General features: G+C 40.8%; 1 protein-coding gene across 1 annotated transcript in view; it reads right to left on the bottom strand.

The window, feature by feature from the left end:
- The window catches only part of LOC139912303 (inactive phospholipase D5-like), a 63,900-nt gene extending 46,044 nt beyond the window's left edge, over positions 1 to 17,856 (bottom strand). The window contains exon 1 of the mRNA XM_078288724.1: positions 17,689 to 17,856. Coding sequence (XP_078144850.1) covers positions 17,689 to 17,856 — 168 coding nt within the window. The remainder of the gene's footprint in view (positions 1 to 17,688) is intronic.
- Between the last annotated feature and the right edge of the window lie 8,595 nt (positions 17,857 to 26,451).

Raw genomic sequence — 26,451 nt, 5'->3', positions numbered from 1 at the left:
TCTCTCCTCTGCAATACTCTCTCCCACACCCATCTCTCTGTTTTATCTATTCCTCCTTCCTCCTCTTCTCTCCTCTCCTCTCCTCTCCTCTCCTCTCCCATCCTTTCTCTACCTTTCCTCCTTTTCTCTCTGTCCATTCCCATCGCTACTGTCCCTCCTCCCTCTCTCCTTCTCCTCCTCTCTCTCTCCTCTCTCCCCACAGATGGACAGATGGAGTGTAGTAGGTCAGACTGGGCCATTTTGGCCAAGCTTCTCACTTGTCAGGCAGCTGCTCTGTGCAGCCAGGGTGAAAGACTGATGGGACCAAGACACACAGAGAGAGAGAGAGAGAGAGAGGGAGAGAGAGAGAGAGAGAGAGAGAGAGAGGGAGAGAGAGAGAGAGAGAGAGAGAGAGAGAGAGAGAGACACACGCAGACTGAGAAGAGAGTAAAACAAGAGTATCGGGCTGATTTACAGTCGGCAAAGATTGTCTGGTATTGTGCCAGGGTGATCAAACATGTTTAACATTTACGAGTTTGGGGGTTTGGAGACCGCACCAACAGCCAATGAGAGCCCAGTTTACAATGAGGTGTGGGAGTTTGGCTCTCCTCCATCGTTGTTTTTATTGGTGTCATGTTGGATCGCACAAGTTCCTGTGAGATTAGATTAGTCAGCATGATAATCTCAATTATACCGTCTAGTGTTTGATGCCCTGCCCTCGCCTAATCGTCTAGTGTGAGTATGTTTATGACTGAGAGGCAAAAAAATCAATGAAATCCGTCATTATACAGTAAGGAAGTAAGCAAGTACATCTTTATTTATGTAACACTTTTTGCAACCAGGGTTACAAAGTAGTAATGTGTGCTGCAATGCGCTTTCTAAATCGTTTAGGATTTTAAAAGTCTTCCAGCATCTGCCCAGTGTAAGAGATGAACTTCTCAGCTTCCAAAAGCACTAAGTGAGCTGCCACGCTGCACTAAGACAGGGTTGTCACAATGTGTCAGAAACACACACACACACACACACACTCACACACACACACATGCAGGTATTTTGGAGCAACTTCCCTTAATATGAACTAGAGTGGAGTGGACTAGAGTAGAGTAGAAATCATTACTATTCATTTCAATCCCTGAAACAAAGCACAGCATTCAGACACACTGCGACAGTCCTCAAATCCAATATTCCTCTTTTGAAGGTGTTAAAGAACTGCAGAGCGGCAGTTTGCTCCTGATGAACACTCCCTCTCTGGTTATCACAACACACACACACACACACACACACACACACACACACATACATAGTCGATAAGCCACTTGGGTGTGAAGCAATTACAGCCAAACAACAGTAAGAACACCTGACACTTCCAATGAGATACACTATCACACTCACATTTCAGCTTCTATAAAGTTACAGCATACAGGTCGACAGCAAGGCACCATTCTCCATTCAAGACCATTAGATAGATAGATAGATAGATAGATAGATAGATAGATAGATAGATAGATAGATCGATAGATAGATAGATAGATAGATAGATAGATAGATCGATAGATAGATAGATAGATAGATAGATAGATAGATAGATAGATAGATAGATAGATAGCATCACGTCATGGATATGCAGTGCAAGTAAAAGCATCAGTAGTGCCAATACATGACCATGCATTTGGCTAAGAGCCCAGTCAAACATACACACACACACACGCACACACACACACACACACACACACACACACACACACACAAACAAAGACATTAACGAACACACTCAGACATGCGTACCTAAACAGACACAGAAATATACTTATGCATACATATAAACACACATGAATGTTCACAGACACACACAAGCACACACACACACTCACACACACACACACACACACACAACAACTGTGATAACTAGAGCTCACCTTCATGTTGCATCCCTCCGTCGTCAGTCCACTCTGTAGCACATGTGCTTATCTGGGTGTGTTGTGATGAGAGAGAGAAAGAGAGAGAGAGATAGAGAGAGAGAGAGAGAGAGAGAGAGAGAGAGAGAGAGAAAGAGTGTGTCCCAGCAAGCTATACACTCTCTTGCTCTCTCGCTCCCGTGGAGTCACAGGGGAGGGGAGTCGGTCCCTCTCCGCAGCGCAAGTGTGTGTGTGCTTGTATATGCGCGTGTGTGTGTGGTGTGTGTGTGTGTGTGTGTGAGTGAGTATGTGTGTGTGTCACAGAGGGAAAGTGGTGCTCCTCCTCGCCCCTCCTGCCTCTTATCTGAATGGTAACTCTAACACAATAGGACACACCTAAATCCTGACATGATGCTATCTGCCTCTCTCTCTCTCTCTCTCTCTCTCTCTCTCTCTCTCTCTCACTCTCTATCATCTATCTATCCTGACACTTTGTTTCTCAATCCATTCCTCTCTTTCCACTTGCTCTCTCTATCCTCTCGCTCTCCTCTTTCCTTTATATCTTTCCTGTCGTCCCTCTCTCATTTCCCCTCCCTCCCTCTCTCCCTCTCTCACTCTCACTTTCCTCCTCTCTTCTCTTCTATCCCTGTCACCGTATCATGTATTCATCCACCTCCTTCTAACACTCTCTCTCTCTCTCTCTCTCTCTCTCCCCCACCCTCTCCCTCTAATAGAAAGCTCACATTTCTTTTCTCTCCATATAGACAGCGAGAGAGAGCGAGAGCAAGAGAGAGAGAGAGAGAGAGAGAGAGAGCGCAAAAGAAAATTTATGGATCGTCCAGCTCTCCTCTTTTTTCCACTGTCCATCCATCAATCTACCCGGCTCCTCTCCTCCCGTCCTACATGGTGCGGAGCTGTCTTGCCCTGCTCCCTTTGCTCAATAAATCTGTGATTATACACACTCACTCACATTAAACACACTTCTATTCTATTCCATACTATTCTTTTCTGTTCAGAATAGGAATCAGAAACACTTACTTCCCCCTATAGCCTACAATAAATATACAGGAATATGTCTTAGTGACGTTGGTGCAGAGGCACTTGACCACTTAGTTATATACAAAGTAGAGGGATCAAGGTAAAAAGCACAGTGCAACACATACAAACAATAATAGACTAGTCATATCGCCTTACATCTGTATTCATATCATTACATTCTGTTTATTTCTCCTCTATTCCATTTGATCAAATGGCGATGCAGTCAGCAAGTTTGAATTATTTCGGGAGATACACACACACACACACACACACACACACACGCGCGCAGAGAGGGACTACAGGGTTGTTTGCACAGCAGTAGCACAGCATCCTATTTCCTGTTCCTATTTGTGACAGAGGTAGAAAGATATATGAAAATATTCTTTGAATATTTCGACCATATAAACAAGAGTTTTTCTTTCTGCTTTCTTTCTCTCTGATTCTCTAACACTAGCTGCGATACTTAGAGAAGATGATATCATGATTATAGCTGGTATCAACTTTACATCTTTCAAGACATTGTGATTACCACTGTATATTGACAGTTAATATACATGAGACTGTAAATTACATATGATGATTTATTATTTTTCTGTTAATTTATAATATTGCACCTGAAGATTCCTTTTTTACTTTGTTTCTTTTTTATTCTGTCTTTTGGCATTTTAATCATATATCATATGTACATATTGATGCAATGTATGTTATGACACGTTGTATAGAGTCCATACTGCTTTGGCAACATTGTATCCTAACAGTCATGGCAATAAAGCAAATCTGAGTTAGAATTTTATAGGGCAAGAGAGAGAGAGACAGACAGTCACACAGAAGAAGAGAGACAGACACACACAGATGCAGAGTGAGTCACATGCTATCCAAGATTGAATATTACTCAGTGTAAATGTGTTCACTTTAGAATATATGTACTCAGTCATCATGCACACCTCTATCAAATATCACAAAATACGTCTGTGGCAGTCTCAGAGGCTCAACCTCACACTCGTTAGTATGCGATGACAAGTACTGGCAGCGCATTGAAATGCAGTGTAGCTCCTGTTCAGATGCAGAGAAGGGACCTTGATCAAACAGTTAATCTTTTATCAGTCTTCCAGTGTCGCTCCCACTGGGCCGCTGTGTGTCTGCCCGCCCTGCAGCGCTGTACTGACACACAGCCGCCAACAGAGGGCGCTGTCACACTTTACAGGTCTGAAATGATTAGACTGTGCTGGGTATGTAGTGTCGACTAATGGGTACATACAGAAGAGAAGAGAAGAGAAGAGAAGAGAAGAGAAGAGACGAGAAGAGAAGAGAAGAGAAGAGAAGAGAAGAGAAGAGAAGATGGGTAAAGAAAACTGAAAAATTATAACAGAATACAATCAGCAAGAGTGGAATAGAGTAGCAGAAAACAGAACAGAAAAGAATATAGCATAGAATACAACAGTGCTGTGAGATGCAGCCTGATCTGTTGTTTTTCAGTATGAAAGCCCTTATAAACAGATTGTCTTTATGTCTTTTATGGACTACCCACCTACAGCTTGCTAACTTCTAGCTTGGCACAGCTTCACTGCTTTGGATCTGGCCCATAAACAAACACCATTAACAGTTGCTTTACCCAGCCAATTGTCACAAATCACTTGTAAGGCTTTAAGGATGACTTTCCTTCTGTCTAAGTTTAGGATTGCTGTAGCGGTTACATCTGTGGAGCTATTTAAAGGAAAACATCAAGTTTTTGGGACATTGGCCCATTGGTCAACTTTCCCGTTAGGTGATGGGAACATACACACCAAAATCATCCATGTGACCCCAGTAGATCATTAACTGCAGTGCTCCATGTTAACTACTGATAGTTAACAACTCTCTCAAAAGTGAGAAAATAAATTAATTTTAAATGATATGTAGCTAAAGCTGGAGTTTTGTGAGGGGGATTTGTAAAATTGACATTAAATATGATACAAAAATAACTACCAGGGACTACTTTCCTTGTTAACATAGGAAGTGAATGTGGTGGGCGATGTTTACCTGAAATACTTCCAAAAATAAACTTTAGCTACGTCAGTTATATTAAGTTAATGATATTTTATTTTCAGAATTTAAGAATGACAAAAAACACTAACAACTTTTTTTTGCCACAAGGTCAGTCTTCTTACTTTGGACAATGCTAGTCACTAACGATCACTCAACATATGTGTTACATACTGTACATATGTTACAGTAGTGTTAGCATGGAGCACTGAAGCAAATGATCTACTGGGGACACTTGGATCATTTTGGTGTTCATTTTCTCATCACTTATAACGGTTGGTCAATGGGCCAATCTCCCAAAAACCTGGTGTTTTCCTTCAAGTGTTCATTATCACTTTCTGTCCTATGATGATGTTTCAATGAAGACAGAAATAAGGAGGGTGGAAACGCACACACACTTTTAAATGAAGAGGTTCTCATTGCTTGAGTGTTAATCTCATCCATGCCTGTCTAATGCGTGCTATTTATTTCGGCATGTCTCATTTAGAGCCTCCGAGGGATTTAGGCTTTTGTGATCTATAGGTCACATCACTGGTCGATCATTTCTCTGGGGCTGATTAATTGGTTGTTGTCAGAATATCCCACAGACTGATCGTCTCTACAGCATCTCTACCCGCTGTGGCTGTCTCTGAACTCAGCTACTGTGTGTGTGTATGTGTTTGTGTGTGTGTAGTGTATGTGTTCATGTGTCTTTGTCTTTATGTGAGTTACTGTCTGTGCTCCACATCAGAGGAGCTTTATTGATCCCTGAGGGGATATTGAGTTGTTACAGCAGCAACGACTATAGATAAAATTACAATAAATAAAACAGATTTAAGACACAGTCTCTTCTCCATGCTAATACACAGCTCCTATTGGCTAGAGATAATTCTTACTATGATGACTATTAACAGATTTGCAGTTATATGTATATATACAGTATATACTATATGTATATACAGAAATATGTACAGATTAGTCTGATTCCTCTTCTATGAAAAACCTTATCAGTGTGTTTCTATATTGTCAAGGGTTGGTAGATGTATCAGTTTCTCTACACACAAAAGGAACAATATACTGAAGGTCTTTGTATTTGTCACAGGCTCTGCCACTATCAGTACTCATCTCTTTGCCATCTATCTATCTGGCAGGTATCTTTGTTATGTTGCAGAGTATTTATTGTAGTGCAATAAGAGACAAGCACAGGTTATTCGCTGAAGACTCACTGCTGCCTGAAATAGTCTACCAAGGTACTGTATGTGTGTACTCTGTGTGTTTCTTTTTACCAATTGTTTCCCATTCCCACTGACACCATATTGATTGAACCTTTAAATGAATCTGGAACTGATTGAAAGATACAATATATATATATCTATATCTATATATAGATATAGATATATATATATATATATACGTATATACAATAATAATAGTATTACTCTATTTCTTCTAACTTGTGTTGATATGGATAAATATTCAAAGGTGTGTGTGTGTGTGTGTGTGTGTGTGTGTGTGTGTGTGTGTGTGTGTGCGTGCCTGCCTCAGGTCATTTCACAGCCAGGCTTCATCAGCCAGCTCCAGCTCACCTTGGCCGGGTCCACAGGTTAGTGGTGGGGAGTCTTCAGATGACGGGCTTCATGAGACGAGCTGCTGCTGGTCAGCTAGTGTTATTGATAGCTAGGCAGCATCCTATTGTTTTTTAAACTCTTGAACTACTCTACACACTCTATTTGTATGCATTTCTATTGTATTCATGTAATGTTCATCAGATGAGTATGTGTTTAAATGTTTTATGGTACTTTAGGTATTTAGCTGATGCTGTTGTCCAGTGCAGCTTGCAATGAATGCTACGGTAGAATAAGCTTCAATTCCTAGAGCGCTAAAATTACAACTACTACTACAATTCCAAGCAACCAATGGTAATTAGGCTGCAAGGGTCAGAGTTACAGTGATAACATTCCTGTGACCATAAAGTGGACCTTATTGGCAGCCATTTTGAAATTACATCACACTTGGGGTGGGAACCAAGAAGTACAGCCCAGCTATGTCCTCATACAAACATCGGGAATTTATCATTTCATTTATCATTTATTTATTTATCATTTTATCATTCATTCCCCATTGAAAAATGTATTAGAAATGAATGAATCTAAGGAATATAGGATATGTGTTCACCAACAGCCACAGGAATCGAGCCTATGTGGCTAGCTAGTAGCAACTAGCTGGTAAGCTACAGCAGCTAAATTCAAGCAGTCGTTCCTGAGATTGCTAGCTAATCTTATAACTGTTAGGTCTATCTGAAGTCCTCACTTACGTGTTGAAGTAATAACAGTTTCATATGGAAATCCTCAGGGTTTCCCACCCCAGGTTGACGTAAACTCAAAATGGCTGCAGTGGGAATAAGGCCAATAATCAGCTTTGTGAGTAGGGGGGATAAAGAGAGGATGAACTCAAAAGAGGAAAACATAGAATTGAACTTCTCTGTGGGGAAACGCCAGATGCATTAAATATATACCGTATCCTTCCTTTTATGTCCTTCTGACCTTTGCAATTGATGCAGACATAAATAAATCATTCAACTGTGTGTGTGTGTGTGTGTGTGTGTGTGTGTGTGTGTGTGTGTGTTAGTATGCATTTGTGTGAGCCTAACATTTATACAGTAGCTACACAGTCGCTGTCCACTGGGATTCACTGTCAGAATGTGACAGCTTGGAAAAGAGTTACACTAACAAACAAAGCCAGCTGTTGGGTCCGATTCTACCTCTCTGTACAAACAGAACCTTTATCTGCACCAGATGGTGATTTGTTACAGGAAATACATCGGCGGCTTTAAAATGCTTTCACTGCAGGATTTCAGGGGCGTGAAGACAAGGTACAGAACTAATTGGAGAGATGAGGCAGATGCACATGTAGCAAAGTAACAGGAGACTCTTTCACGCTTCCCGTCTCTCTGTTTCTCTCGCACATGCGTTTTCAACAAATCAAAGGATTTCAAGAAAACTCCTCAGGTGCGCATGGATTGGGAAAAACAGTGAAGCAAAGGAAAAATATCTTTCTGATATGTTAAGGTAAAATCCAGGTAGTACTGCACAGGCACAGCACTCTGTTGTTTAATAATACTCTATTTCCTGGCGTTATGTTACTCTAACATTATTATTATTATTTTATTTTAGATTTTTTTTATGATAGGGACCCAATCTGTACTTGAAGGAGGAAACAGTATTTAGATGTGACCTGTGCCCATGAGCCTTTCCAAACTTACTGCTGTATATATATATATTTTTTAAATTTAGTTTAGCTTTAAACTTAGTTAAAAGTTGTTACCCTGAGAAGGTGTAATCTTTCTACTACTTTCAGGTTACACTAAGGCGAGATTTACTAAAACCTTTATGGTTGCAACAACCTTTGCAATGTTCAAATAGGGTCTTGTCTTGTCTTGTGATAGGTGCAAGACAATTTGCTTGACCAATCAGGGGTTATGTCATTGGTTTCACTGGGTGCTAAAAGTTTTTGCACCCATGAAAGGATTTTGTAAATTAGTTTACTATATCATATAGATATGGCACATTATGCTCCAAGCCAAGATGATCAGTCATTCCTTGCAGCATAGATAAAGATAGAATAGGAACTATAAGGGCCGGTCCAATGCTGGCTATGACAGACCCAATTCCATCCTCCACTGAAGACCTGGTTGTTAAAATGCTTCACAGGTCATCAAGCTGGGAGACTCGTTGGTCATAAAATAAGAATGGTAGTTTGCTTCTCATGACAAAGAATACACATCCACAAGATATAGTATGCCATATGCCTTTACCTGATATAGAGCATGGAAGCCTGATGCTGATATCAGCCCCAACGTATAGTACAGTATACAGCATGACCACAGGTTCATAGGAATGAGATTAAGGGTGGGGCCTCAATAAGAGAACTATTAGGGTTATATTAGTAATACATATTTTAAGTGGTCCAGTTTTAAGGAATGAACCATTTGCATTTTTAAAATATTGTTTGACAGCTCATGTTTCATTGAAAAGCTAAATTCATCCAGTCTTGGTCCTGGTCAAAAAAAGTTTACGGACCCTTTAACTTAGGGAAACTTTCCCCAAAATCATATACAGTATTTTGAAATACTTCTATATTGTGAATTCCCAGCAACATTCACCATTATCTAAAAGCACAACTGCAGGTGCCAACAAAAGGAGAAATCAGTCACTATAAAATCGGGGACTACTGAAACCAATACTGCAGTGAGATTGCTTGTTCCTGCTCATTTAGCCTCTCCAACCATAAAATGGAACTGTTCAGAACCAGACGCAGTCATTTTCAGCAGTGTATTGATGACTATGGTTCAGTTGGCACCTGTGATAAATGACACCCTGGAAGCTGTGGTTCACAATGCTGAAATGTTTTTATAGCAGAATTTAGACCAGCGAACCGTGGGAAAGAAATCATTGTCCTTAACATCGACTGTACTTTTGAAGCCTATTGTACTTTTGGAGCAAAGTAGTGTCCTACTAAAAAACATTTTGTGCACCCCTCCTCTCTTTCAGTGGAAAGTTGTTTTTACATCTTTACAGTTACAAATAAGTGCAGTTAATATGTTCTGTTACTTTTTAATGTTATGACCAAGGTGTCTCTCTCTCTCTGACCTGAGCCAGTTGTTGGTCTGATCAGCTGTAACTCCTTTAATCATTAGAGTTGAATCAGCCAAGAAGTCATCTTGGGTATTGCCTTGAATCACTTGGACTCTTTAATATGTCTTTTAAAAAATGAAAGAAAGAAATAGTTTTCTGGGTGTAGGAGAAAAAGAGAGAGATAATTGCTGGTCGCTGGTTTCTCTTGGGGCTGATGCTCATAGGAACCTGCCACCCAGAGGATCTGGCGCATTTTCAGAGTTTCAGAGTGACTGAAACCAACATGGCCAGAAAAGATAAGGAGTCTCCCGCTGGCTGTCAGAGGAAGAAACAGCCTTGTACCAGTAGATGCTCCAGCTGGTTGTAGAGTCACCAGTATAGGCCCTTCATATAGGAGATACAATAAGTCAGGACCATGATAGGCTTCTCTCTCAAGATAATTTTAATGCTTGGCTTGGCTTGGCTTTCAAAAGCCTGACTCACACTGGTACCTTCTGAAATGCAACATAGTCAGCCTCTTGCTGATGCATGCTAGTCCTGTCACAAATCCCCAGTCAGCATTGTACTGTGACAGGCATGCACTTTACTGTACGCTCCACCTATGGATGTTCCCCTATCGCCTGCTCCTTTCCTCTTCCACTTACATTACATTTGACCCGATGTGAAGGAAGCTGAGAGACCGTCCCGTAACTAAAAGGTTTTGATCCCCAAAGCAGCCAGCATCTGTCCATCAACAGGCATATTTTTTGGTCGAAGTGTCCATGAACAAGACACTGAACCTCTACCTGCACACGCATTGTACTGTAGTTCGCTCTGGATGCATGCATCAGATAAATGCCTAAAGAAATTGTGAAATGTAAATTATCCTCCCTCTGGACAGAAAGTGACTGTGCACCAGGAGAACATCCCGTCTGTGGATGAAGACTCATTGATTTGACAGCTCAGAAGCACTGAATCATCACACAGAGTCAGCAGTGCAGGAGGTGTTACTGAAACTTTCAGCGGGGTAATTTATTGATGCTTGAGTTCAGGACGTCGCTCCAGTCATCGGTGACCGCCATCTCCCTAACCCCCCATATACACACACACACACACACACACACACACACACACACACACACACACACACACACCACACACAGAGACACAGATTAAGGGAGTGACAGCCTCTGTTATACAGGCGTCAAGTGGTGAATCAAGAATGATCATAATTACTCCCCAGCAGATGATGAGTCATCGACCCTCGCCTCTGCTCTGTCTCATCCACGTTACTGAACTTTATTTCTCTTAATTTCTGAGCCATGCAATACAAGCCATGCACAAAGCTATGATTTCATTACTGCAACTGTGAGCACTGGAGAATTGCTCACCTATAAAATTCAAAACAAAACAATGACATTAAAGGAGGCTAAATTGAAAATAAAATTAGATTGTAAAATGTCAATAGGAAAGCTTCCTACTTATGTAACTCCTGTATTGTACTCAATACTGCAACCTCTGTACAGAGAGGCAGTGCTTCCATATAGATGATGTATCCTCGACAAGAGACCCAATACATATGGATGGCAGGTTTTGATGCCTCTGACATTTTGATGCCATATTGAATTCACAAATCCCTTCAGCGAGCACCCCATGATCACGCTTATGTAACTGTTTTTCAACTCAAGCAACCTGCTTTTCCAAAAACTGTCAAAGGAAACTGAGTGTAATGATGCGATCAGCTAATTGCCTAATTAGTTCACCTCATGAAACAGCATGGGTATGGTTTCCAGTGGTTTTTCGCTATTCATCTATCTCGGTATGTGGTTGTGTGTGTGTGTGTGTGTGTGCGTGTGTGTGTGTGTGTGTGTGAGTGTGTGTGTGTGTGTGTGTGTGTGTGTGTGTGTGAGGCAGCCTGTTTCTGACCACACAGCAGAGAAACCCAAAAGAGAATAAGAAGTAGGCTATTGGAGTACATAAAGGTGACAGAGTTTTAAAACACACATGGGAAACACACACACACGTGCACACACACACACACACACACACACACACACACACACACACACACACACACACAATCTTTACATATGAAGGTATTTGCTGTGGTTCTAATCTACATTCTTCTTCCACTTACACTGTATTGTCTTGTGTTGTTTTCACATTAGACAATAGCTCCCCCTACAGTTCTAAAGGTGTAAATGCAGAATAATGCACAGAATGATCCATTGTCTATATGAGTATATCCATAGCCATTTATCAACTTTGATGTAAGTCTCTGGGTATAAGATAATGGGTAAATAATGGGTAAATTCTGATCTAAATATAACTTAAACAAATTGCTAATAATTCAGGAGATGATGTTAGTCTACAGCCAGTTTACTGTAGGCTACTGTAGATTTACTGTGACAGCAATAGTAAACAGTTGCATATGTAATAACTCATCAACCCCCCTGTCTCTGGGTTTTATGCGTATTATGTGCCAGTGGCTTGGCTAAGTGCCTGAGAACTGTCTGCCAATAGATGTCCCACACTCTCTGACCAAACCACTATGCATAAAAACCTCATGTAAATATAACATTTACTGCAGATGGATTTATGCCTAAGCGGATTTCAGTGAGAGAGACCAAAATAAAGTGATTCACAGCAGATTGTGTCTGGCAAGTGGAGGGAGACGACTGGATAACAGCACGACTCTCTCCTGACAGATGACTGAAAACAAAAAGTTTGAATGGTTAGAGAGTTGACGCATGTGTTAGGCGTCGCTTCAGTTCCGCTATGGCAACTGCGCAGATGGGAAAGTGAATGAGTTCTCTGTAAGACACATCTCTGACAGGTGTGGAGTTACACGTATTTAGTGGCGAACAGATGGAGGGAAAACTTTAATTAAAGCCAAAACAACCTGGAGAGAAAGTCAAGTTATTGCTGAAGCGAAGAGGAGTGAAGCTGAGCTGGGGCCAAGCTGTCAAACAGGATGCCAAGCACCCCGAGCCTCAATTTAATTGGTACCCGGCATTGAACACAATCATGAGAGTGTGTTGGGTGATTGATGACGGGAGATAATGTTAAAGGCTCTGATCCGAAGACAGAGACACCTCCCTATCAATCTATCCATCTATCTATCCATCTATCTTTATAGTTAGTTCTGACTGCATTGAAACCAGGGAAATCTGATCCCTCTGTCATATCTCTCTCTCTTTCTCTCTGACTTTCTCCTTCTCTCACTCTCTGCAAAACGCCTCTTGTAACTCTCCCCTCGCCTCAGATAGTTAGAAGAGAAAATCCTATTATGTGAAATCTTCCCCTAACTTCAACCAGCCCCCTGCAGGCAGTGAAGCGATGGCTCAGAGGGCAAGTGTCCTCTTTCATGCCATTAGCTTCCCTTCACTGGCTGTCTTCCATCTACCGAAGAGGGACGGCGCCTGGCTTTGGGGGTGGGGGGTGCGAAAAAACACCCCCTAATCAACCAATCACACACTTCACAGAGACGTTTTTCATTAACGATACAAGCAGGAGATCGTCTGCCTGACAGGGGAGAGAGCGAGAGAGAGACGCGTTTTGATCAGGTTCAGGTCTGAGAACACAAGACAGCACTGAAAGGACTCATGGAAAGATCAAAGATGCATAACAGCTTAATGGGGAAAGTGTTTTATGTCTATGCTGAAAGGCAGTTACAGCACAACGCTCAAGGTGGATCTTTTCCTCCTGCTGAACGACTGTCAGGTAAAACTTGCCAATTAAAAATGACCTAGAGAAGTTTGAAAACATGTCCGGCTTTAAGTGAAAAAAGTCAATCCTATACAGCTTTGGAATTGGAGACAAAGCACGTCCCTCGCCGGATAACAGGAGTGAACTGCAGCTAACGGCACAGCTTTGTTCAGCTTATAGAAAATGCTGGAAGAAATGACAGCAGCATTAATGAAGCTCTGCTCTCCTCACTGAGTAACCACCCTTTATCAAAAGGATTTGCAATGATTAAACTGCAGATTTTCCTATGTAAATTTGAGATGATCCGAGGGATAGATGAGTAATTGAGTTTTATGATGAGATTTTTCCCCTAAAAACAGACTCATCATCATGTCTTTGTCAATCATTTAACTGCAGACATCTGTAAATCTGTCACTCACTAACCACGGTGAAAATTCTGTTTTAGTCATTGTGGAGAGACTTTCTATCAGCATCAAAGAGAAATTCTTCTTTAATTTTATTTTTGTTTGCTTTTTGCCTTTTTACTCTTTGCTCTCCAAATTGCACTTGTATTCTTCGCTCCTGTAATGACCCACTTTTCCCTAAAGGATCAATAAAGTTATTCATGTTTCATCTTCTCAAGGTTCAAGGTTCTTTACTGTGCAACAAAACAGCGAGAAGCAGATAATGCTAGCTATGAAATTCTTGGGCCTTCTCATCAGCAGTGTCATCATTCTCCTCTTAATCCATGCAGTGACTTCTTAGTTTTTACATAATCAAACTGAAGGTTAGTCACTTCCTGGCGGGAGAAGAATGCCAGTTTCTCACGCATACAAATTAAGTTTGTCATATCTCAGAGAAACTTCTTATTTTTCCAAAACTACATCCACAAATTATGCAGTGGAAAACTACTTTGCTTCCTCTGCCTCCCTCCACCTGGAAGCCATTTATCAATTTCAGTGGAGTCTGTGAGAGGTTTTGTCTGAGGTGAGGTCTGTGGAAGTTTTCCCCAGCATACAGTTATTACTAACTGTAGCTTATCTACCTTAACAATGATAAATCTTTTCCCATAGAGCTAAGCAAAATTTAAGTTTCAAATGGCTCCAACACTCCATCATCATCATCATGACCCTCATCACCTCCAACAGCATGAAAAGATGATAAGTGATAAATTCTAACCTCTTAGACCAGCTTGTATCCAGGACAGAAAGCCTCAGGGTCCTATACAGGTTGGACCAATATTACCACAGAGATAGGTTCATCTATCAACACAGTCACCATGGAACTGAAAATGCAATCAGTGTGGGGAGAAAACTATACTTTGAGCTGCCAGTTCCTAAAATTAATCTGGCAGATTTCACTTTATATCCAGGATTAGCCTCCCAACCTGTCTGTGATCTGTTTTTCTTGTCTGCTTTAAGTCCATCTCAAGTGCACACAGTCCCCAAAAACTTTAGTTCCAGCCACTGCCTCATCAAAAACCTCAAATGGTAATTTACTCAGTACTCTGCCATACTACTGTACTTATATTTTTGGATGTGCTACTTTCAGTTCAGAGTTTTTGGTTAAGCACTGCAATCAAATCTGTTTTGGTTGATGCACACTTCTACCTCCACTCTTGGTAATTGACTTATCTTATAGCGCTCCATGCCTCAAATGTGCACCTGAAACTCTACACATTCTTAAATTTTTCAAGCATAAGCTATCATGGTGAATATGTATCTATTGCTCTTGTTAAGAGATACATATTCATACATATTCATGCTTGAAAATTGATTCCAGAATGTAAATTCAGACATCCCTCTTATTGCTGATATGGGCTCAGTTTTGCCATCTCTGCCTATGTGATGGCTGGTAATCCTGCCCTCTCCCAATGCAAGCTGATTCCTATATAAACACAGTGTGTGGGATTACGCTGTGCAGCACAACGCTGACAAAACGAATGCCCACTCAAACATAAACCGAAGACTCTCGCATTTAGATGTACTTACTTAGTCTCATGAAATGGTAATCACCTGTTAGAGCAGGTTAATATAAGCGACAGGTTAGAAATGCTGGCCAGGTTTGAAGTACTCAAGTTTGTGACTTCCCTTAGACTCGTGACTTGACTTCGATTGGAGAGAAAATGACTCAGAGCTGATGAGTTGATACTGAATTGTGACTTGAATCACACTGCTATGGCAGCAGCACTCAATATATGCGTGAAGCTCTCTGCATCCAACTCCTTATCTCCTTCTCTTTCTCCTTATTGCCCATTTATCACCGTTTGTCAGCAGGGTAACTCTAGCGCTTTTGTTTAATGTAAGTCCTAGTCGGCTCTTTTGTTTCCTAACACGGAGAAAATTCCATTATTAATGACTCTGCTGAGTGCTGTATTTCCAGACAGATAGTGCTTGATGTGTTGCAAGATTTTTTTTTTCCATGAACGGAAAGAGAAATCTAATCAGTTGGATGTTCCCAACATATCCTGGGAATTAGGTGGGACTAGAACTATACTTTAAAAGGAGCAAGACTCAGACTTAAATAGAACATTTTCATCAACACTTACACTTGGAAATGGGGTTCAGTAACTTGACCACAACAATGGTGTTAACTAGCTGCGGATAACTGTAGACTGTAGGGTTTCCATTTGTCCTTCATGAAGATAGAAAGCTTAAACATTGCAGTGTGTGTGTGTGTGTGTGTGTGCGTGTGTGTATCTGAGGGGGGTAAGTTTGGTGTGGAGTGTGAATTAAACTGTATAAATGCTGTGTCTGTCAAGGGACTGCCGCAGGCTTGTCTGAGTGTGTGTGTGTGTGGTCTGGTGTCTGCAGAGCCACATATACAGAAAGTGTATGCGCGTGCATGCATGTACTTGTATGTGTGTGTGTGCGTGTATGTGTGTGTGTGTGTATACAGGTCTGCAGAGAGAGTGCAGGCTGATTCACCGTTCTCGTCGGTTATGCAGACAGACTCGGAAAGCAGCTCTCTGGACATCGCTCTGTTCCCCTCTGACATCAAATATTCAGCACACACCCTTTCCATTCCTTTTACTGATGCTAAGTCTCTCTCACTCAGAAGCCCACTGGGGAATACTGATACTGTTTACCTGCAAACAGTGAGTCTCTTGCAGACAGAGGAGACCTTTGCAACCCCTGTCTGCCAGGCAACAAGAGAAAGTGTTGGATCTTATAAAGACAGAGAGGAGTGATGAACTGTCGCTGACAGTAAAGTGAAAAACAGCTTATTCCCCCAGCATCAACAGGCACTCCCACAATAGACAATATCAAGAAACTTATCGTTATCAAAGCTCCTCAAAACAGAATGGGACACTACTAAGTCTTTGATGTGATCGCATAAAATTCTGTGAAATGAGCACAAGTCTGAAACACAGTCTGCATGTTGTGGACACCATTTATGTGAAGATTACATTCCTCCACCACAAATTGGATTATGTGAAAATAGCACGCCATTTTCACCTGTTCATCACGTTCATCACGTTCATCACTATAGCGAGCGGTTAAGTTTAGGCAAGTAAAACAACTTTGGGTAAGGTTATGGTTAAGGTTAGGCAATTAAAACTTTAGGGTATTTTGTATTTCTCTCACGTTTCATGCACAGAGCATGTTTTCATTTCATGACATTTCAGGCTGCTTTGATGATGTGTGAGCTCTGAGGCAATATTTCTCAACTTGGCTGACCAAATTTCCCATAAGCATGACCACTGAGCTGTTCCATCCCTGGTGGTTTGGTCTGCCTGTGTAGTCACTGCACTGCATTCTCATTATAATCCCCACATTTTACTCACAAAATTGTCCCTAGTGCACACATTCTACCTCAAGCATTTTATTTTGTCAATCAGTGCCTCCAAACCCAGTCCTGCTTCCCAGCACTTACATACGCAGGCTGTTCCTTCCAGTACCAATAATCTAATCTATCTTTAGTCCCAACATTTTAATCTGAAACATTACAGTTGCTAGAACCTATTTCCTCCAGTTCTATCGTTCACAACATTTTAGTCACAACATCATAGCACAACCAGTCCAGTCCCAGCATTTTAGTGACATGCCTCAAGACCAGCATTTTAGTACCAACATACTATTTCTGTCATCCTAATCCAAACATTTGAGCTCTAATGTTCTCAATCCCATAATAAATCAATGATCATTAAGGAAAAAAGTGCTCAAATGGGTAGGCTACTCAAAAAACAAAACAAAACATGTATATTCAAGAACGTTACCAAGGAAACTCTTGTGACAAAATATTAAGGCTTGTTAGATAAAACATGTTGGATTTTTAACTCAATCAAGCCTTTTTAATATTTTGGCACAAAGACAATTTGCCTTGGTACCTCTCTTAAATATGAATATGTTAATTAAACAACTCTGGACCCAGCATTTTACTTGACCCTGATTTTAGTCTCAACATTTCAAATCTAATGTTTCTAGCTCCCTCCATCTCTTTCTCCGACCCCAGCTCTGGTCATCAGGACTTACATGTTCCAGTTTGTCTTTCCTGCGCAGCCAGACGCTGGCGGAGTAGTCCTGTTGCTGCACTGCCGTGAAGATGGAGCCGGCTGGAGCCCCGGCGGCCGGGCCCACCCCTGACCCCTGCCCCTTCAGGTCCAGGCCACCCATGGCCCCACGGATCCCTCGCACCTCCATACTGCTAGACGGTTGGCTGGATGGACGGCTGGTTTCTTGGAGACGGTAAAGGTATCAATGAAGTTATTGCTCTGGTGTCAATAGCTGAAGAAAATGATTCCTTGTTGCGTGCATCCAGCCTGATCGCGCCTTATACCTCCTCTGTACATGTTGAAAAATCAATACATAGGTATAACAGTCCAGAAAAGCAAAGGGTGAGGATTTTTCTTCCAAAGTGGTGCATTCCAAGTGGCATTCAGCTTCAGCGGTTTGTCTTCTCTCAGGGTGTTAAGAACGGAAAAAAAATCACAGCGCTTCTAACGTTTGCCTTGTTCTCACCTCCTTCACCACAACAACTGAGATAAACATTAAAGTTCTGCATTTGAAGCTTCACGCTCCTCGAATACAGCAGCAACAAGCATTCACTGTCGTCATTCCCCGGCGTTCATATGAGCGTCCCTTTCTTCTGTCACTATACCGGTAAATTTCTGGTCAAACATCCACAGGCTGAGGGAAATCCTCGTCCAGGGCGTCTCCAGCTCCAGACAGCAGAGCATTCACCTGCTCAGGATAACTTGTAGAGATCCTCCTCCAGGAAGATCGACTGCTGTCTGCTCAGACTGACAGGCTGAGCTGAGCTGAGCTGAACTGAGCTGAGCTGAGCTGAGCTGAGCTGGGTTTAGCTAAGCTCCGACCTGCTCTGCTCAGCTGTTAGTAGACCAGGGACTCCGACCAGGACTGCCACTGATTCAGGCTTCCCCAGTGTGGTAGTGCATGTGTGAGGGAGAGAGAGAGAGAGAGAGGTGACAGAGAAGAGGAGAGAGAGAAGTGAGAGAAGGGAGGGCAGGGGTAGAGAAACAGAAAGAGAGAGAGAGAGAGCAGGTGTGGGGGAGTGTGTGTGTGTGTGTGTGTGTGTGTGATGATGCTGATGCAGAGTCATACAGGAAGGAAGGACCCCCGTGTGAAACGGACACCAGTGGAGTCAGCAACACCAGTATGTGAGAAAAGGGACAGAGCTGCCACACACACACACACACACACACGCACACACACACACGCACACATGCACACACGTACACCTTTTTAAGCCTCTCTTTCTCTCTCTCTCTCTCTCTCTCTCATATTCTTATTCCTCCTCGCAGTCCCTCCCCTAAACTCCTCTTTCAGATACTCCATAGCACTTTGCTTCACTCTCTCCGTCACTTTCTCTTTGTCTCTCACACTTTTGGGACTCTCACAATCCTTCCCTCCTTCCCCCTCTCCCTCTGACCCTCTGCCTCCCTCTATGTTGTTTGCTGCCTACAAGTGTAATCATGTTCTCTCTATCAGTCCGTCTCACTCTCTTCCAACCACTCCTGACTTAATTCTGTCATCATTTTTGTTCTTATTTTTCTGCCTTTCTCTCTCTTTTGGCTATATGGACCACTGGGTACTATCATTGGCTGCACACATGCACACAAACACACACATACACACACGCGCACACACACACACACACACCCTGGCACAGTACAGGAGAGTGGTGCAGTGAGGCTATACCTCTCCTCTCCTTACCTTGGCCCATTCTGCCAGAGAAGCAACAGCGCTTAAAAACTTTAATTGGCTTATAACTGGCATCTGGACAAAACCACACATGTACACACTGACATGCATGGGCACATGTACACGTGCGTACACGCACGCACACACACACACACACACACACACGCACACACCATCCAAACATTCTAATCATTAGTGGCAAACAGCCAGCGCACGTTAACTCTCTGAAATGGAATGAATCCATTTTAATCGCCTGCCTTGACTCCATGTTACTGGTGCGTTGAATTTACTTAATATACATCAAATTGCACATAGTCAGCCATATACCAACACAAATATACACTACTCATTATATGGTTAAATATGATTGGTGTGACAGTGCTTCAAATATATTTAAAAAGCAAGCATATAATGCAAGGAAAGTATAAAATCAGGAATCATTTGTCCCTTTCAGGTATGCAGTAAGTTGAACTGAATTCATGGTGATGACAACAAAAAAGATTATTTTTAGTTAATTGACATCCGTGATGCAGGTAATCTGAATGTACTTCCATGGTTCTTCCACCATCGGCATGGTGGAAGAAGTACATAAATACTTCACTTAGGTATAAAGAAGTAAAAATGTTCTCATAGAATATTACTCAAGTAAAAGTGGAAGTACCACAGTGAATATTGCAGTATTTGCTACCAGACGTACTTAAATATCAAAAGCACAAGCCAGAAGCACTTAAGACTTACACATTCCATAATGTTCTTTGCATCTCAGTGCTTAGCAGCATTCAATCATCAGTGCAATAATCTCTAAAGGTTATATTAAAGGGATTAGCGGTCCACTTCTGCTTGTTCTAATTGCCTCTTACATTTTGCAAGCTCACACTTTGAAAGTGATGAATTTCCATGAACTTATTACATTTTGTATGCAAAATCTTTTTCTCCGTAGTGTTCGACAAATGTAGTGGAGGGAAAAGTAGGATACAGTGAAATGTGGTTGTGCTTCAAGTCCCTGTGATGGAAATAATCAAGTACATTACACAAAGTTGAGTAAATGTACTGAGTTACATGATTCCACCCCTGTATACAGAGAGACAGAGAGCTTCACAGTCTGTTGTGGAGGGCTCAGGCAGGATTTATTGCCATGTCTGTATCTAACCATACAGGTGGAAGTTGGAGGGAACATTTAGAAAGAGGATATATTGCAGCACTAACTGCTAATCTGCTCTCAGTCACATCTCAGCACTGCTTAGGAAACTAACTGACTGATGTGTTTATGTAGATGTCTTTATAATGCCCTAGATCTCTAGACTGTTAAATAAATGGAAAGCTGCAGCAGTCATTTCAGATTTGATCAGTAGCTTATCATCCTATCTTAAAAACCTCTCCAGTTTAATGCTTCCTATACAAAGGGCTCAGCCTCAGCCAGCTAGGAGGAGGCTGAAGCAGGGAGCCTGCACTGCCCATACAAATTATCCTGGACTACTATTTGCATATGTATGGTCCGGACTAATCTATAGGACACTTGCTTGCACTGGTTTTGATGTCTGTACATTCAGCGGCACATACCGGCCCAATTTTCCCACAGGGCTCATTAAAATTTCATCTTCTCTTATCTTATCTTAAAGGTCTGCAATAAGATGTACTGTTTTCCCTCCGGCCATAAGTGGGGGTTAATTGTGCTGCCTAGCTTTATTCCCTGCCAGTCAAAAGTTTTTAAGTTCAAGCCCTTTTGTTGGCAAGCAGCCACCCTGCTGAAGTGTCATTGAGCAAGGGGCCGGTGCTGGGGATGCTGCTTTGAAAATACTGTTTGACAATTACCAGTTATTTCACATCAGAAGAAAGTAAACTACACCAAAGCTAACCCCAAGAGAAATACATTTTTGTTAACTAAAGTATAATAGTAATAATAGTTCAAACTACTTTGTAAAAAATTATCATATCTGCAGTGTCATACAAAATCACCAGACTGCAAAAAGGATTCGGATGTTAACAAAAATTGTAATATTTAAAATATATTGTGCAATGAATGTTCACTATGTTGATAATGCCCACACCCTGACAGCTGCCAGAAACTAGAGCCTGGAGGAAAATGCAAATCAAACCAACCCAAACTGGGTTCGTCAGTCACAGAGAAAAAATGGAAGGATTGTTAATTTACGGTTCTATGGAAATTTAAATTAAAGAAATAAAAGGGTCTTTGTAACATCTGACTTGTTCAACCTTGACAGGATAAAGAAATGAAATTCCTTTTTTTCATTGATTCTTTGACTTCACCTGCTTATTCCTATTCAGGGTCGGGGGGGCTGGAGCATATCCCAGCACGCATTGGGCAGAAGGCAGGGAAGGCAAACACAATCAAAATTTTATATTTGCATATTTGCTTACCATTCTTCCTTGTATTTCTGTGTGATTAGAAACATTACTCTCTTCAACGAGACAAAGAATCTGCATTTCAATTCACATCGCCAGTTCAAACTGGAGACCTCGGCTTTAGCTGCCACACTCTTTCCAGTAACATATAATTTTTTGGTTTGAACCACGCTCCATCTCAACAATGCTGAGTCATGTGCATTTGTGAGGAAGCTCACGTCTCGTACCAATCTAATCTAAAAAGTGGGCTCTTTTAGTCCCATTGTATTCCAATCACATTTCCATCTGCTAGCAAAGTGTATCACTGAGCCATCAGAGGAAACTGCAGCTGAATACTGAACACGGAGGTCAATGAGGGAACTTAACTGAACACGAGCCAATTCAACTCACAAAAACATTGAGCCACACTAAAGGGCTTTCCAATTTAAGCCGTGGAGAAATGCATCACATTATCTGCCACACTTAGGAAGTGTCTGCTTCATTATGCCATATTGGTTCAAAAGTGATCTTTGAACCAAAACTCTCTACAAATTAACATTAACCAATTACAACCAAATGAAATCCGATTACAACATTACACAGTCTAACAACACAATGCAATGAAATGCAACACAACACAATAGAACACAACACAACACAATTTTCATCATATAATCATATAATCTAATCTAACACAACAATGCAGCAGAACTAGGGTGAAAAAGCTGCAAGGCTCCTGTAGTATGACACTTGTTATGAAACCATAGTTTAAACACAATAGCCAATGGGGGCCAATGTGTATACACACACAATGATAAAGATCAATCTCCAGCAATAGTCATTTCATACAAAATACTTTTTATGGAAAGTCACCCTTTAGCTTTGTAGCTTCCTTGTGTGCATTTAGGGTCTAAGGCTGGGGTGCCGGGTAGGTTAGGCTATATAGAATAGGTAGATTGTTTGTCTCGCTAAATCTGCTCCTACCTACCTTGTGTTTTTCATTATGCTGTCCTACAAAATTTTGTTTACCACTGATTGTGCTTAGTTAGACATAGCTAGACACATTCTCTGTAAAGCCCTCTGAGACATGCTTGTGATAAAGGGCTATATAAATAAATAAACTTGACTTGACTTGACTTGATACTACTGGAAGCTAGGAACATTATTAGGCTATAACATCACAGAGAAAAAGACTAAACGCTAAATGAAAAGGTGATTTGTTTTACTGGGTAGCCACTGATCTCTCCTAACTGCCACTAGCCAACGGTCACGCGTCTCTCTTTATAAGTGAGGAAATTATTACATTTCTCCCCCTCTGTTCCAACACAGTTATAACAACTAACTGAACAGCATATGACTTTGCATGATAGCAAAGAGACCAACAACAATGGCAACAGCCGGTCTCAAGCACTAACACAACAGTTGGTCCATTTTGAAGACTGGCTAAGCGACCTGAAATACGCTAAATGCTGCAGTGATAGCGTCACTTAATATCTCAAAATAATGAGTTAGTATCTCAAAGATACTAACTCATTATTTTGAGATACTAACTCATTGTTTTGAGATACTAAGTCATTATTTTGAGAAAGTTTCTCATTATTTTGAGATACTAAGTCATTGTTTTGAGATACTAACTCATTATTTTGAGTTTCTCACTATTTTGAGATACTAAGTCAAAATATTGAGAAACTTTCTCATTATTTTGAGATACTAAGTCATTTTGAGATACTAAGTCATTATTTTGAGAAAGTTTCTCATTATTTTGAGATACTAAGTCATTATTTTGAGAAAGTTTCTCAATATTTTGAGATATTAAGTCATTATTTTGAGATAGGCTACTAACTCATTCTTTTGAGAAAGTTTCTCATTATTTTGAGAAAGTTTCTCATTATTTTGAGATACTAAGGCATTATTTTGAGATACTAACTCATTATTTTGAGAATGTTTCTCATTATAATGACTTACAGGACCATTTTTTTCATCACACCGGCGGAAATGGGCTTCCATAAAAGACAGCCTCAGAAAACAGCAGTCACTGGGGAATTGTTTGCTGCTGTGGCCCATCTGTGACAAGAAATAAGAGGCTGTTCTGATGTTCTGCACAACACTGGTAGCTTGCATGAGTCTTGTCATTCTCGCCTTTGACCTCTCCAATCACTGAGCAATTTACCCCCATTGACCGAATGTTTTTTGGTTGTCACAGCATTAGTTTGGTAAACAGAGAGAAACCGCTTGACACAAAAAGCCACTGTCTCTTCAGAATATAAAATATTATATAGTAAAAGAAGTAAATGTAAAAATACAAACTTTTAATAATTCTCAGAAACATAATCTGACTAAAAACCTACTAAAATGCATTAATTAAAGTACTTACAACTAGTTCAACTGTCTACCTAACTACTGTAGACTGCAGCTGAGATACTGGAATTGGTGTGCCTAGTACTAAAACACATATACATATACGTATACACATATACATATTGTGCTCAAGGTTGCTTACAGTAACACTCTCGCTTCCCCCAGTCCAGTGAATTTTCAGTTGAATGACTGCATCCTGTGATGCCTGTGATATCTGCCTGCTTTATATAACATTACTCAGTGTCTACAGAGGCAATCAATTTTTATAAACTGTGTTGTGTACCCAATAAATTGACTAAAGAGAGAATTCAGAGTGTTCATAATCTGCTGCAGACAGATCTTTTGTCTTTATGCCCTGTAAAGATTAATGTGCGCACATTACTTTCTGTTCCCAGCCTCTGAATTATGATTGCTTTCTCTGCATGCTACCTCTGCACAAACAATCCCTGTAATTACTGTTTACAGTGCCGTGGCATTCATCCTAAACCCTTTCACTGTTGTCCCATGGCTCAAACAACTGAACAAGAGTAAAAATTCAGCTAGACTTTGTGAATAATACATTAAAAAAAAACTTTAATCATGAAGCCATAAAAGTCACAGTTAGTTATTGTTTTATTGTTCACCAAATGTACATGATTTTTTATGTTCCTCATCATTTCACTGCTTAATTCAAGCACTTTGTGAGCACAGCAGGTTGCGAGAGATTTTGTTTGCTTCTCCACAACTCAAACTGACAGTCTAAACACAAAGTCCATCATCTGCCTGCAGGATCACATCATATAGGATCACATCATCCCAAAACAAATCACAGTAATGCCTGCACCACATGCTTCTGTGCCCTTTCCTTTACAATGGCATCCAAAGATTAGTCAGCCAAGTATGCCTCAGCCAAGATCAATAACTCCCCCAAAACGATCGACAACAGTGAAGATCAAAGGGACCTTACCTCCATCGCTCCTTCCAGCTCCTAAACGCCTGCAGTCCAACGGAGTGTGTGGACGGTATTTCATCATATGCAAAACCATGCAGTCTCTTTTGTTCCAGCTTTAAAACACCATTAAACATTCTGCCCCATATCAGGTTGGCCCTGTGATAACCCTGAATAAAGCAAGGTTAATGGACACTGTGTTCTGCCAAATGAGAAGATTAACTGCCTTCATACCCTCTTGAGTCAAAAAGTGCTACAGAAGAAACTAAACAGCGTTTAAAAGTTGGACGAGGATGAAGCAGCAGTATTCTGTGATCACTGCTAATCAGAGGCTGTAGCATTAATACTACATAATGGCATTTGAGACCTATCGAGGCATAATCAGAGGCTAAATTAATCTTTTAATCTTAAACCTCAGTGGAAAGGTCTAATATTAGACATTTTTACATAATATATGAAACCTTCTCTCTTACAGTTTCAGTCTTTCTCTCTTTCTTTTGCTCTCTTCCTCTCCTCCTCTGCCTCTTTCTGTCTCTCTCAGAAGTTGGATCACTCTCTTGCTCTCTTTTCGTCTTTAATACTTTACATTCTCTATCAATATTAATGATAACTTTATTTGTACAGCACTTTTCTAAAAAACTATTTTTAAAAAGTGCTTTACATACAATAAAACACAAAGAGACAGTGATATAAAAGTACCACAATTAAATAAAATAGAGTTGGATAAAAAGTATGGAAAAAAACAAGAAAAATAACAAACGGTAAGCTGCATTAAATAGTTAATGCAAGTTGTGTTAAAAAAAGAAAATAAATAAAAGGTAATACAAGAGACACAACACTAGAAAACAAACAGAGATACAGCTAAACACAGAGAGCATTTGACATAAGTGTGTGCCTAATCACGTCCACTAATGAGATAGTAATATGTAAATAAATAAAAACAAGTAACAAACTGACAAATAAAATGGAGATACAACAAGAAGGAGCAATATCTCAATATCCTTCCCTGTCTCTCTCTACCTCCCTTTATCCCACACTATATTTTGTTCTATTTTGTCAATTCTTTGTCTATTCTCGCATTCTCTCCATCTCTTGCACCTCCTCTGACTCCAAACTCTATTCTCTGTCATTCACTCTCTCTCAATCTCTCTGCACATACCACTTGTGACTTATCATCCAGGCACTTACTTACAGGGGGGAAATGGCCAACCTTAATTAAAAGGCCCAATACTGGACATTTCTTTAAACACAACTCTGTCCAGGTACCCCAATGAAAATGTTTTATTATATCACAAAAGGAAAATATTCTTCTACTACTCATACACTCCATACTCTCCATCATCTTTGTTCCTTCTTCTTGCTGTGAGTTGTTACAGCGCTGGTGAGAAGACAGCGTGAGTTTAACAGCTCTGATTAATGAGAGCATCTCAGTGCTTCCGTGGCAC

Source organism: Centroberyx gerrardi, chromosome 15, assembly GCF_048128805.1.
Source record: "Centroberyx gerrardi isolate f3 chromosome 15, fCenGer3.hap1.cur.20231027, whole genome shotgun sequence".
Taxonomy (NCBI): domain Eukaryota; kingdom Metazoa; phylum Chordata; class Actinopteri; order Beryciformes; family Berycidae; genus Centroberyx; species Centroberyx gerrardi.
The sequence above is the reverse complement of the archived record's forward strand: the minus strand, read 5'-3'. Positions and strand labels throughout refer to the sequence as shown.